The 14,480-nt window shown below is 37.4% G+C and overlaps 1 protein-coding gene across 4 annotated transcripts in view; it reads right to left on the bottom strand.

The window, feature by feature from the left end:
• The window catches only part of SMARCC1 (SWI/SNF related, matrix associated, actin dependent regulator of chromatin subfamily c member 1), a 174,552-nt gene that overhangs the window by 87,022 nt on the left and 73,050 nt on the right, over positions 1-14,480 (bottom strand). For all 4 annotated transcript variants that reach the window (XM_058727132.1, XM_058727133.1, XM_058727131.1 and 1 more), the window contains exons 14-18: positions 13,199-13,320; positions 9,238-9,309; positions 6,115-6,228; positions 5,333-5,486; positions 4,726-4,839 (exon numbers count right to left, since the gene is read on the bottom strand). In XM_058727132.1, the coding sequence (XP_058583115.1) occupies positions 4,726-4,839; positions 5,333-5,486; positions 6,115-6,228; positions 9,238-9,309; positions 13,199-13,320 (576 nt within the window). The remainder of the gene's footprint in view (positions 1-4,725; positions 4,840-5,332; positions 5,487-6,114; positions 6,229-9,237; positions 9,310-13,198; positions 13,321-14,480) is intronic.

Here is a 14,480-nt window from a genome sequence, read left to right as displayed (position 1 = left end):
TCATCTCAGAAATGACTGTCAATCAGACAGAGGAACAAAATTCCAAGAGGAACAACATTCATTAACATTTCATCTAAATTCTAAGGAAGGAAAACCTGAATAACAGGAAAGATCTGTACAACCTAAACATGACGACATTTATTAGGTAGGTGTGTGGCAGTGAGCATTTCTCCACGTCTCAGCCACAAAGGTACAGTTTCTCCTCTTGATAAAAACTAGTTCTGAGAAAGGTGCATAATCTCATCTCATAATCCTTGAGATGTTTGTGGGGGTTGTGCATGGTTTTAGAAATGCTTTCTTTGGTGTTTACTAAGGCAGAATGTATGTTCAATAAAAAACCCAAACCTTAGGTATACAGTTAGATACAATTTCACATATACACCCATATAATCACCTAAATCAACATCTAAGGGTTCTCTCCTTTAAACCTCAAGTTGATACCAACAGGAGTACACACTATTCTGACTTCTATAATCATAGGCTAGTTTTTCTTGGATCTGAACTTCGTAAAACCATTCAGTATGTAGTCTGTGGGTCTGGCTTCTTGTTTAATAGTAGGTCGATGATATTCAACCACATTCTTTTTATGAAGTCATTTCTTTTCGTTTCTGTGTTAATATTATATTGTTTGAATAAACTACAATTTATCCATTTACATGACTGATTGTTTATGGTTTTTGGCTATCTTGGATAAAGCTGTTAAGGACAATCATGCATATTCTTTTATACATTCATTCTTTTTTAAACTTATTTATATTGTTTATATAGCCAGAAGCTCAGTGACTGTGTGCGTGTGTGTGTGTGTGTGTGTGTGTGTGTGTGTGTGTGTGTATTTATATTTAACTATAAAAGAATATAATAGTTCTCTCCACTTTTATTTTCTGGAAGAGTTTATACAGGTTGGTATTATTTCTTCCTCAAATGTTTGGTACAAATGCATCAGTAGAATCATCTGGGCCTAGAGTTTTCTTTTCAGAAAGATGTTGAAATATATATAGATATAATATATACAAGGCTATTCAAGTCTATTAGTTCCATATGGCTACTATAATCAAATTCTCACAAACTTGATGAAATATTCAAAATAACAAAAATTCATTCGCTCATAGGTCAGGGGGCTACAAGTCCAAAATCAATACAACCAGGACAAGAACTGAGGTGTCAGCAGGACCATAATCCCTATGGATGCTCCAGAAGAGAATTCATTCTCTGCCTCTTCCACCTTCTGGTGGCTGACTCAGAACTCCTTGGTTTGCAGCTGCCTTATCTGAACCTCTGTGCCTGAGGTCACACTGCCTTTTCCTCTTCTGTCTTCAAATCTCTCTAGATTTACCTCTTAGAAGAACACATGTCATGGCACTCAGGGCTGACCTGGATAATACAGCGTTATCTCATCTTCAAGATCTCTAACTTAATCACATCAGCAAAAGAACCTTTTTCCAAATGAGGTAATGTTTACAAGTTCCAGGCATCAGGATCTGATTTCTTTGGAGGACATTTTTCAAGCTATTACATTAGGTTACCTATTTCATCCTGAGTAAAGTTTTTTATTTTGTTGCTTTCAAGGGGTTTGTCCGTCTTATCAAAGTGTCAAATATATTATTATCAAGTTCTTGGTTACATTTTTAATATCTTTTTAATGTACAGAGAATCAGTAATATATTCTTTCTTTCCTGATTTGTAATTTGTGTCTTCTCTTTTCTTCTTGATAACTCACTCTGGTCGGAGGCTTATCAAATTTACCGATCCTTTCCTTATTTCGTTAATAACCATCTCCTTATTTCGTTAATTTTCTGTATTGTTTTTTTGTTTCTGGTTTCTAGTTTCATTTTGTTGTGGTTAGCTAACCATATTTATTTCACGTGTATGAAATCATACAACCACATTTTATAGTATCATTCCTTTAAAATTTCTTGAGAGTCATTTTATGGCTCAGAATTGAATATACTTTGGTGAATGTTCCCCAAGAACTTTAGTCTTATCTTACTGACCTACCTACCTACTTATGCTATCAATTGCTAAGAGCAGACTACTGAAATCTCCAACTACAATTCTATCAGTTTTGCCTTATATATTTTGGAGTTTTTTAATGAACTATACACCTAATTAGGGCAATCATGTCCTTTTGATTAACTAACTCCTTTATCATTATGAAATGTCCATGTTTAATTCTGGTAAAATAATTTCTAATGTCTATTTTCACTAGTATTAACATAACTGGTATTCCTTGGATTAATGTCTAGAAGGCACATCTTCTCTCATTCTTTTACTTTATAATTAGATTTCTTACAGACAATTTATGATTCTTAGTTTTTTATGCAGTTTGACGATCCCTGTTGCTTAACTGAAATACTACAACCATTTACAAATAAGGTTATTACTATCCCCATGGTCATATATAAACCTACCACCTCCCTATTTTCTACTCATCCTATCTACCCCTTCCTTTCTCATTCATTTCCTCTTATGGGGTAACTTTTTTTGAGAAGTAGTAACTTTTTTGTGGAGTATTATTCTGTTTTTATCTCCATTACTGACTTATTAGCTATAGGTCTTTAAATACTCTGTGACTTAGAATCCTCATCTCTAACGTGTCATGGTGTATCCTCAAATACCATATAGCATAAGAACTTTAATATAGTGTACTTCCATTTCCCTCTGCTGTACCTTGAGCCATGTTTGGTCCTTAACACATATTGAAAACCTAGAGATCTACTGTTAGCATTTTTGGTTTAAGTAGTCTATTACCATTTTTTAAAACTACAAATCAGGAGGAAACATCTTTTATTCTGACCCAGGTGTTGACCTCTTCTGGCATTCATTGTTCTTCCATGTAGATCCAATCCCCTTCAAAAGTATTTGGAAAGTGTTTGCCAAAGTATTATATACTTTAACCTGAAGCAGCATTTTTTATCACATTTCTAAATTATATCAGGAGTTTAACTCCATGTAATTGTCTTTCTGCCATTTTGGTCATTTCTACATGTTATAAACTCCTTAAAATGATCACTGCTTAAACAGTCTATATTTCTTCATATTTAATCGTACATTCATTCGTCTCCCTAGACGTATACCTTCCTAGTCTTGTGGGTCCATCAGGGATCAACATCCTTCACCCAAAAAAACTTCCCTCAGTTTTCCTGTACTGTGTGCTAGTGAAAACCTAACCTCATTCTCAATGTCTGCCCTTTCACTCCTGAAAGGTATTCCTACTGGATACAGAACTCCAGACCGACAGCTTTACCTTCAGCATTTAAAATGTTACTATACTGTAGGAGTGCCTGGGTGGCTTCGTCGGTTAAGCATCCGACTTCAGCTCAGGTCATGATCTCACGGTTCATGGGTTTGAGTCCCACGTCAGGCTCTGTGCTGACAGCTCAGAGCCTGGAGCCTGCTTCAGATTCTGTGTCTCCCTCCTTCTCTGCCCCTCCCCTGCTTGCATTTTCTCTCTCTCTCTCGCGCTCTCAAAAAATAAACACCTGGCTTCTGTCATTTCTGCTGAAAAGTCAGACATCAGTTTTATGATTATTTCTTTGAATTTAATATGTTCTTCTCCAACGCCACTCACTGCCCAATGTGGTGGCTACTTTTAAGGTGTTAGTTTTTTTGTTTTCTTTTGTTTGAGAGAGAACATGCATGTGTGTGAATGGAGGAAAGGGGCAGAGAGAAAGGGAGAGAGAAAATCTCAAGGAGGCTCCACACTTATCATGGAGCCTGAAAGGGGAACGACCCCACAAGACCTGAGCAGAAATCAAGAGTCAGATGCTTAACCAACTGAGCCACCCAGGTGCCCTGTTTAAGATGTTAGTTTTTAAGGTAAGTTTAAATTTTTTTTTTTTTTCAACGTTTTTTATTTATTTTTGGGACAGAGAGAGACAGAGCATGAACGGGGGAGCGGCAGAGAGAGAGGGAGACACAGAATCGGAAACAGGCTCCAGGCTCCGAGCCATCAGCCCAGAGCCTGACGCGGGGCTCGAACTCACGGACCGCGAGATCGTGACCTGGCTGAAGTCGGACGCTTAACCGACTGCGCCACCCAGGCGCCCCAAGTAAGTTTAAGCATGATGTGCCTAAACATGTTTTCCTCTGTATCCAAATGTGGATCAGTTTAGACTCTCTACTGAGTTGGTATCTTTTTATTATTTATCAAAAATGATTAGCCATTACATCTTCAAATATCACTTCTGTTTCATTCTTTCTCTTTTTATAGGTCTCTAATGATAAACATGAATTCTTTTTACCATTTCTCACGTGTCCTTTAAAATCTGTTCTCTTTGACCCCCTCCGCCACCTTGATCAAATTTATTTTTCTCTTGGTGCTTCAATTTTAAGGTAGCTACTAACCTGTCTGAGCTCACTATTCCTGTCTTCTGTTGTGTTTAGCCTGCTGTTAAAACCACCCAACGAGGTTGATTTCAGGCACATTTTTCAATTATACAATATTCCTTTGAGTCTATATATTCCAATTATGCTGAAATTCTCCACTTTTTCCTGTTTTAACATACTATTCATCATTACTTTAACATACCTACATTCTAACCATACAGAAAAAGTGGTAAGATAAGTGATTGTGGTTTTATAAAATGCCAATAGATTAATTAGAATGCTCACATTCTTATGCCATAGAAAGTTACGTTTCTTATGAAAACTGATACTTCTTACAAAGAAGAATAAAAAGGACATGCTGCATTGCAGCCCAGGTGGGTCTAGAAACAAAGTCCTTACCTTTGCTAAGGTTTTCTTGGAGTAAATGTCAGTACGAAGACCAAAGTTCTGCAAATCAATTGGTTTTTCCTTGTTCTTCTCAGGAAAATTTAACATCTGCTGAGCAGCAGGGACCTAGGAGTCAGAAAAATGATGAATGGCTTTATTAATCTCTACAAAGTTAAGGGGATAGAATTTTTAAAGCACTGTATAATATTGACACGTAGAGAGATTTCAGAATAAAATAAATAACCACACCTTTGCCCTACACTTCTAACAACATTTCAACATAGGCAACAAATGTTGCGTATAAGCAACATTTTTCTGCCTCATTTAAATCCCAGAGAAAATCAACAATAAATTTTCTTTAATATGCTACCCCATTTCACAGTGAAGAACAATTTACACCTTAGACTCATGTTATTCCAACTTCAGGCTATATAAAATCTGGTTGACATAGTAATCTTTTCAAGAACATGTGTTTGTTCACTTTCCAAATGTTAGGAAGGGGAAGAAGTTTCATACAGTGTATAATTAGTGTAATACTAAAAATGCTTAATATTAGGTTATTAGAGTAATAATTACAAAAACCAGACTTATAATAATATTTGTGTAATCATTAATTTACCTGAGGTGATCGAAGATGTAGAGGCACAAGCCCAGAAGGGGTGTCAGCTAATACATTGAAATGAGGAGTAGGAGGAGGTCCCATTGCCATGGGTCGACTTTCTGGATCCACTTGATAATTGACAAGCCCCCACTGCTCTAAAAAGGCATGAACCCTGGAAGAGTAAAGCTCTGAAACTTAACATCTAGAAACTGTAACTCACTTCCTCCATTAACCATCATCACATTTCACTAAAAAAATCAAAACAATAAAACAAGTAAAATGTTCTCTATAGGCTATGAAGCACCACAAAGTTAACTGACAATTTTGGTTTGTTGTATGAGGGACAATTTCTACAAACTCAACATCATGTTGATAACATAACACCCAAAACCTAATACAAAGCCTGATTATTTCCATCACAGAAAGAAGAAAACAAATGTTCACTTAAGTCCAAGGTGAAAAAACTCACACACAGGCCAAATTCAAACCAGGAGATTCCCATTTGATTTGTTTCTTTAGACAGATCTAGTGTAGAGAGCTTATCCACTCTTCAGATCAACCCACTCTCCATCCCTGGTCATTTTACGATTTTACCATAAAATAAAAGATATCAAGTGTAAAATCTTAAAAAGAAGAGAAAATGCCAAGGTATTAAAAATACTCAACCCCTAAATAAAAAACATTTGATTAAGGTATTTTATCAACAAAGGAAATATCCAGTTGGATCAATCAAACATTAAACAGCAATGAATCAGTAAACACCTGCAGTGAAGTGTCTAAGAAAAAGTCAGGCATTTTACCTCATCACAGCACACACATCTCCAGTCAAGTTTCGCCGACAAGCAGTGCTGGTTAAATATTCTTGGGGGTTTAGGCGATATGTGTCAATCATAAAATTTCGATATGCCAAGTATCTAAAAAGCAGTGGCAAAATTCTTAAGGTGAACACACACATCCTTTCAGAAATAATAACTCATAGAGCCAATAATCTTCTGATTCCCTATAACCAAATCCAACAAAAAGTTTATATTCCAACAAATACTATTGAGTGCTTACAGTCATTAATGTAATTAAGGATAATAGCTAATATGCAAAACAACTATTTACTAATATTAACGATAAGTAACAATAAAATGATGAAGTTAATGTAAAGTAACATAGGGGTGTCTGGCTGGCTCAGCTGGTGGAGCAGGTGGGTTTTGTGTTTGGAGACAGGAGTTTGAGACCTACGCTGGGTATAGAGTTTACTTAAAAATAGATAGGTTAAAATAATAATACGAGCTAATATAAATACAAGCTTGGTCACAGGGGTGAATGGATAAATAAACACTTGGTTATTTATGCTGTCTGCAGAACTACTGTGTATCCACAGTAATTCATTTAAACCTCACAATCTCTCCCTAAGGAAGGGTCCACTATCATCTCATTTATCGATGAAGAAACTAAAGCACAGAGTGATTAAAGTATGTGTCCTAGGGGCTCCTGGGTAACTCAGTCAATTAGGCATCTGACTGTTGAGTTTGGATCAGATTATGATCTCATGGTTTGAGTTCGAGCTCTGTACTGGGCTCCATGCTGACAGTGGAGCCTGCTTGAGATATTCTCTCTCTCTCTCTCTCTCTCTCTCTGCCCCACCCCACCCACCAAAATAGATAAAATAAAATTTTTTAAATATATACATTAAAAAAAAAAGTGCCCTAGACCACAAGGCTGGTAAGTGTGGAGCCAGAATTTAGCAAACAGAGTGTGTGTGTGGGGGGGGGGGGGGGGGGGGGGGCGGGGGGGGGCGGCGGCTGCTCTAGAATCCATGCTCTTAACACGTGCTGCCTCTCATTTCTATATTCTTAGTAGAGCCACATCTTGATCTGGCTCTGACAATGGCTATATACCCAGCCAGGCGATGAGTAGAACCCATGAGGCCAAAATCAAAGCCAAAACAAGAACAGATAAAAAAGGAGAGAAAAACTGGGATTCAGAGTCACAGGAGACTTATTTTACAACAAACCCAAACACTTCTGTGACAAAATATTTATTCATTCATTCATTCATTCATTTACTTATTTATTTATTACTGTCTTTTTTAAGCAACAACTTTTTTTTATTGTGAGCAAGAGAGAGAAGACATGTGCAAGTGGGGGAGGGGCAGAGAGAGAGTGGGAGAGAGAGAGGGAGAGAGAATCCCGAGCAGGCTCTGTGCTGTCAATGCAGAGCCCAACTTGGGGCCAAATCTCACAAACTGTGAGATCATGACCTGAGCTGAAATCAAGGGTCAGATGCTTAACTGAATGAGCAACCCAGTCGCCCCTCTGCGATAAAATATTTAAAACAAGATTTTAAGAAGCTACAGACCTAGCCACAAAAGAAAAACAAAAGTCTGGCAAAGTTAAGGTGGGCTACATCAGAATAGAAAAGGTACACTGCTCAAAAAAGGTCTAGTATACACATAGATGGATAAATAAAAACCGTAAATTTTCAGATTTAAGCGGACTAAAATGATAAACTGTGCTTTTAAACAGAAGACTGCCAAGAACCAGAAGTATTTACAAACGCTGGCAATTGGCAAATTAGCTAGAAGAATATACCATGTCTCACTAGATGGAAAGACTATCAGGGTTTCTTATGCCAAATCTTTGTGGTGTTTTTTTTTTTTTGTTTTTTGTTTTTTAATTTTTGAGACAGAGAGAGACAGAGCATGAACAGGGGAGGGGCAGAGAGAGAGGGAGACACAGAATCTGAAACAGGCTCCAGGCTCTGAGCGGTCAGCACAGAGCCCGACGCAGGGCTTGAACTCACGGACTGTGAGATCATGACCTGAGCCGAAGTCGGACGCCCAACCGACCGAGCCACCCAGGCGCCCCTGACTGTGGTTTTAAATGAATCCTTACACTTTTGTTATGGAAAGGCTAGAATTATCTAAACTTACAACCTCAAACTATTGTGGGCAATCTACTATAAGAAAATATTTATTATTCAATTATCTATATTCTGTCATGCATTCAATGTGGAAAATCACCCTTCCCAAACAATTTAAGCAAAAGACATCTATTTGTGAAGTCACATGAGTATAACAAGCAATGAATTAATACTATAAAGATAATATACGGAAAAGTATTTATAGTATGACAGGTGTAGATTTATTTTGGGGCAAGGGTTTCCAGAAACGTGTATTTAACAGTCACCAGGCAAATATACAAAAATACTTCCCCAAAAGATTCTTCCATCTCCAAAAAGGTTTTATCTCCAATGCAAAAGCACAACAATGCTTTATGTAATTAAGATCAATTTATAGGCAGCTATGTCATATCTGGCATTCTTTCAATTAGTAATCATTCATTAAGAAAACAAGATAAAGACTCCACTGTCTCTCAGATTATCATACGTAAATATACATAATCTATAACATAAATTGGGAACTGTTAAGGAGAAACCTCAGCTCATTTTGGTGAATGACTATTACTAATTTCAATCATGGCTGTAAGAGCTCACATGCATATAGTTCAAGATACAAATGGAAGAAGAAAAAATGTAGAAAAAATTCCTTTACAGCATGGAATTCTGTGCGGCTGAGGTATGAATACTGTTCTGCATGGAGTAACATATTTGCAAACTTCCAAACATTAGCAAAAATGAGTGTTCGACTCTTGGTATCAGCTCAGGTCATGATCTCACGGTTTGGGAGATAAAGTCCCAAGCTGGGCTCTGAGCTGACAGAACAGCACAAAACCTGCTTGGAATTCTCTCTCCCCGCTCTTTATGCCCCTGCCCCACTTACATGCTCTCTCAAAATAAATAAATACTTTTTAAAAAAATTTAAAACAATTTGAAGAAACCCCTGCCAAACACATGCAAATTAACAATTTCTCTACACTTCAGCCCCATTCTAAAGTAGTAGTATCAGGATTACATCTTTATATTTCACTCACATTTCTGGAGTCTTGGATTTGTTTTTCCCATTGAAAAATTCAGGAAGAGCACGCCGTTCAATCACGTGAATACTGGGGAATAAAAAACAAAAAGTCCTCTTAAAAAAATAAAATCTTAAAATTTAAGCTAAGTAATTTTTAAAGTAGAACTGATAAATCCAAAAGGCAAACAATTATTATTTAATGCTTGTTTTTGAGGGGAGGGACAGATAGAAAGGGGGACAAAGGATCCAAAGCAGGCTCTGTGCTGACAGCAGAGAGCCTGATGTGGGGCTCGAAGCCACGAACTGTGAGCCGAAGCTGGACACTTAACCACTAAGCCACCCAGGCGCCCCTCAAGCATTATTTTAAAAAATCAACTAGCTTGCACAAGTTCCTATGTATGAAGAGCATATAATAAAGGTTTCCCTCTCTAACCCTCAATATGTAACTGTAGTTTTTCTATTCCCATAACCAAACTCAAAAACTTCAATCAACACACTGAAAGCAATACATTTTATTATGTATTTGACATAACATATCATGACCACATGATGAACCACAAAATACTAAAAGCTCTTTGGATACTGGCTGACGAACATTGTAGCAGCTGGCACAGAAACAAACTGGTGAAGTGAACAACCAGCCAAAAGATGATGGAATTTACAATGATCAGTTTCTTGGGTTTTTCATATCAATGCAACTCTTTTCCAGCCCTCAGAAACTTTGTGATAAACTCTTTTTTATTTTATTTTATTTTTTTAAGATTTCAGTAATCGGGGCACCTGGGTGGCTCAGTCAATTGAGCGTCCGACTTCCACTCAGGTCATGATCTCGCGCTTCTTGAGTTCAAGCCCCATGTCAGGCTCTGTGCTAACAGTTCACAGCCTGGAGCCTGCTTCGGATTCTGTATCTCCTTCTCTCTCTGCCCCTCCCTTGCTCACACTGTCTCTCAGAAAAAGAAAAAATAAATAAACATTAAAAAAAAAAGATTTCAGCAATCTACTGCCTTTATAAAGATCATAGAACAAGGGATGCCCGGGTGGTTCACTCGGTTAAGTGTCCAATTTCAGCTCAGGTCCTATCTCATGGTTTGCTGAGTTTGAGCCCCACATGGGGCTCTCTGCTCTCAGTGCAGAGCCGACTTTGAATCCTCTGTACCCGCCCCCCTCTGCCCCTCCACTGCTTGTGCTGTCTCAAAAATAAACATTTATAGGGGCGCCTGGGTAGCTCAGTCAGTTAAGCATCCAACTCTGGCTCAGGTCATGATCTCATGGTTTATGAGTCTGAGCTTCACATCGGGCTATATGCTGACAGCTCAGAGCTGGAGCCTGCTTTAGATTCTGTGTCTCCCTCTCTCTCTGTGCCTCCCCTGCTCACACTCTCTCCCTCTCAAGAATAAACATTTAAAAAAATTTTCTTAATTAAAAATATAAACATTTATAAACAAAGAAATCAATCATGGAACTAATTTTTACTATTTAGGTAAAGGCCCTGATAATTTTGCAAAATGTTACAGATGAAAGCACTATAGAGACCATGTAAAAATCAGGCCTCATGAACTATACAAATGACCCACCTGTGTATCTAGTACAAAGGTTTTGACACTACTACAAATCAATGTTTTTACTGATGACACTTTCTAGTTTCTCAGTGGCTTTCCAGATATGCAACATGTACTGGTTACACAGAGAAGAGCAAATCAGTAATCTGTGAATGTAACTAAAAGCATCGTTTGGCTGGTTCAGTTGTAGAGCATGTGACTCTTGACCTTGGGTCATGAGTTTGAACCCCACATTGAGTTTACTTAAACAAAAACCATTCATTCTTGCATTATTTGGGAACATATAAATTGTTTGAACTGGATCTGTACTGCCAAATACTATAAATACAATGAATTACCTGGAAACTTCTAGAAGATAATCCCTAAGACAAATTAATGCTATATACATATGTGTAATGACTTTCCAAATTTTACTATGAAGAGAATAGCTGTAAGCAATTAATTATATAGTTCTAATATACCTCTCATTGTTTTATTGTTACAGGTTAGGAAAGGCCCACAAAATACAATTTCTATATTCACCAAGAACAAAACACACATGAATGTTTAATCCAAAGAACTTTCTTTTCCTTACGTGCAGGCAGCTAATTGCTTAGGTTCTGAAAATGAGTCAGGAAGTGGGGTATTCAGAATCAGAAAATCTGAGTTCTCCCAATTGTCAAATGTGACTCTGAGCGCTTACATGGACACAGTATTTACCTTTATCTACAAAACAGGGGTGTGACACACACCTCCACTATCCACTAGAGCAAGCTTTATGACACACAATGGTTATGATGCAAATGAGTGTTTCTGTAACCTATAAAAACTTACCAAGTTATGTAGTATTAAGACTTTTTTCATTTTGGAGGAAAAGAACACTAGTTTCCTCAAGTGTGTCCTTTTCAACTGTTCTGAACCTGAATATGTAATTATAATTAATAACACTGATACTGAGACACTTCCAAATATAAAAATAATTTAACACAATCAATGTAATGAAGATTGACCTTCAAAGAAGAGCTATATACTTATTGTGTTCCAGCTTCTATTTATTCAAAACATTTAGGAACTGCATTCAGAAATGTTAAAGGCATGCAGAGAAGTCTCAATATTAGAGTCATATTTTGTGGTTTTGGAAAAAAATATAGCTCCAAATGGATCATCTACCCTTTTAAATTGGCTTCTAAAGATGTATATATGTCTAAATGCCATGTACAAAGACACACATACATAAAATCACACCTTTCCTTAAGATAATGTATAATTATTGAGAGCAGGCAACAGATCCAAGTAAGACCACAAGATTCTGAGAAAGGGCACCATCCATCACTTAAGCGTAAGTTATATATGTAACTTTCCAATGAAAATACCTTAAAGAAGCTAACTATTTGGAGGGGTAAGTTCTGGAACATACATTAAAAAATAAAAAGCCAGATAAAAATCAGCCTGACATGAAACAGTCACACTTCATAAGTAATCAATAAATAAAATATCTAGGACTAGTTATTTCCAACCACACTCCAATGATGTCAAACGGTTTTGGTAAAAATAACAGGGAAGATGCTGAGGAGAGTGTTTTCTTGAAATGTTTATACATGAAAAGCCTAATGTTAAAAATATTTCCTACTGGGGCACCTGGCCTGTTCAGTCAGTACAGCATGTGACTCTTCATCTCAGGGTCATTAGTTCAAGCCCCACATTGGTTATTAGAGCACACTCACAAAAAAAAAAAAAAAAAAAATCATATTAAAATGAAGCCATTACTAAAGATTTTATTTGTAAGTAATCTCTATGCCCAACATGGGGATCGAACTTACAACCCCGAGATCAAGAGCTGCAGGCTCTACCGACTGGGCCAACCAGGCACCCTAACGTTTCAAAATCATGTAATGAATGCCAATATTTTATAATTATTAAATATTTAACTATTTGCCCATCTGAATCATAACTGATTCTAAATGAATTAAGTCTAAGCTTACAAAATTTTACACCCCCAAGTTACAACACAACTTAGTCTCCATCCCTAAACTGCTTTAAAGAACACATTCCAGGGGAGCCTGAGTGGCTCAGTCAGTTAAGCGTCCGACTCTTGGTTTCAGCTCAAGTTATCATACATAACGGTTCATGGGTTCAAGCCCCGATTCAGACTCTGACAGTGTGGAACCTGCTTGGGATTCTCACTCACTCCCTCGCTCTCTGACCCGCCCCCACTCGCATGCACAAAGTCTGTCTCTCCCTCTCTCTCTCTCAATAAATAAATAAACTTAAGAAAGAAAAAAAAGAACACATTCCAAAGTTAAAATCACTTTCCATCTTCCTTCATCCATCTGACAATGATTAGTGACAAGAGGGACTTGGGCAGAAAGGCATAAGATAACTTCAAGAAGTTCTCCCACACCTAAGTATCTTATTTACAGGTATACATGGCCCACTCACCAGTTATAATCAAACCATGATGCATAACTAGGAATAATAATGTGATTGGTCTGCTCTGTCACATTATCTTCTCCTGGGTCAAGTGAACGACTCTGATCACCTTTGCTAGGATCTTCGTCTTCCTATAGAAAAGAAGCCAGAGTTGAGAGAAACAGAGAACTACAGAGAGATATGTAACAGCTTTCAAACTTCTGATATTAGGGCATAAAATGAGGCCACTTGATCCAATTTCAAGGATTAGAAAAACAAACTTCAAATAAAAACAACCCTTCACAGTTTTAAGGTACCTTCACAAGATTCCCAGATGACACAGCAGATTTTATTCCTTGCTTTTACAGATGAGGGAATCAACTCAGAGAAGACTCAAAACTCTTCTTACAATAGCTTGCTTCTTGCTTGTCTAGTTTTATCTAATCCTGGGGTCACATATCTAGCTCTCAAGTGATTTATAAGGAGGTGACTCAAAGACCCTAATGAAGCATAATGACAAGCTTTCCCCTATTCCAAAGATTCATCAGTAAGTATCTGCTAGCAGCTACATGCACCTTATTCATTCCTGACAGTAACAGCAGCGATTACTACTACTTTTGTGGGTGAGAAAATGATGCACAGAGCTATTAAGTTATAAACAGGGTAGGGGTGCCTGAGTGGCTCAGTCGGTTGAGCATCCGACTTCGGCTCAGGTCATGATCTCACGGTTCATGAGTTCAAGCCCCACATCGGGCTCTGTGCTGACAGCTCGGGGCCTGGAGCCTGCTTTGGATTCTATGCCTCCCTCTCTCTCTGCTGCTCCCCTGCTCACACTCTGTCTCTCTCTCAAAACTAAGTAAAGATTTAAAAAAAAAAAAAAAAAACCAGGGTAGAATTCCTGAAATCCCGGATAGAGGGCCTACACTCTTAATCATTTTCACTAATAAAAGTCAGCTCTGATTTTTATCCAATTTACAGAGGTTTTAACTAATGATTCCACCTGAAAACCTGGCCTGGCTAATACAATAATTTAAAAATCACTGCTGTGGGTCAAAACACAAGAACATTTCTTATGCTTCCAGTAAAAAATAGTAATAATTACTTCTAAATAATATCATGTAATACAAAGTTTGTATTCAAATGGTTCCAATTAACCCAAAAATGCCCTTTATACATTTTTGTCCCCAAATCAGAACCTAATCAAGAAATCCATATTAAGTGACATTTGCATCTCTTCAGTTACCTTTAATCCCTGCCTCCCTCTGGGGGTGTATTTAATGAAATTCAAAGGTTTTAAAACTCCAGACCACAC

Source organism: Neofelis nebulosa, chromosome 4 (genome assembly GCF_028018385.1).
Source record: "Neofelis nebulosa isolate mNeoNeb1 chromosome 4, mNeoNeb1.pri, whole genome shotgun sequence".
In the NCBI taxonomy this organism is placed as follows: Eukaryota; Metazoa; Chordata; class Mammalia; order Carnivora; family Felidae; genus Neofelis; species Neofelis nebulosa.
Note: the sequence above shows the minus strand (reverse complement) of the source record. Positions and strands in the feature narration are given on the sequence as shown.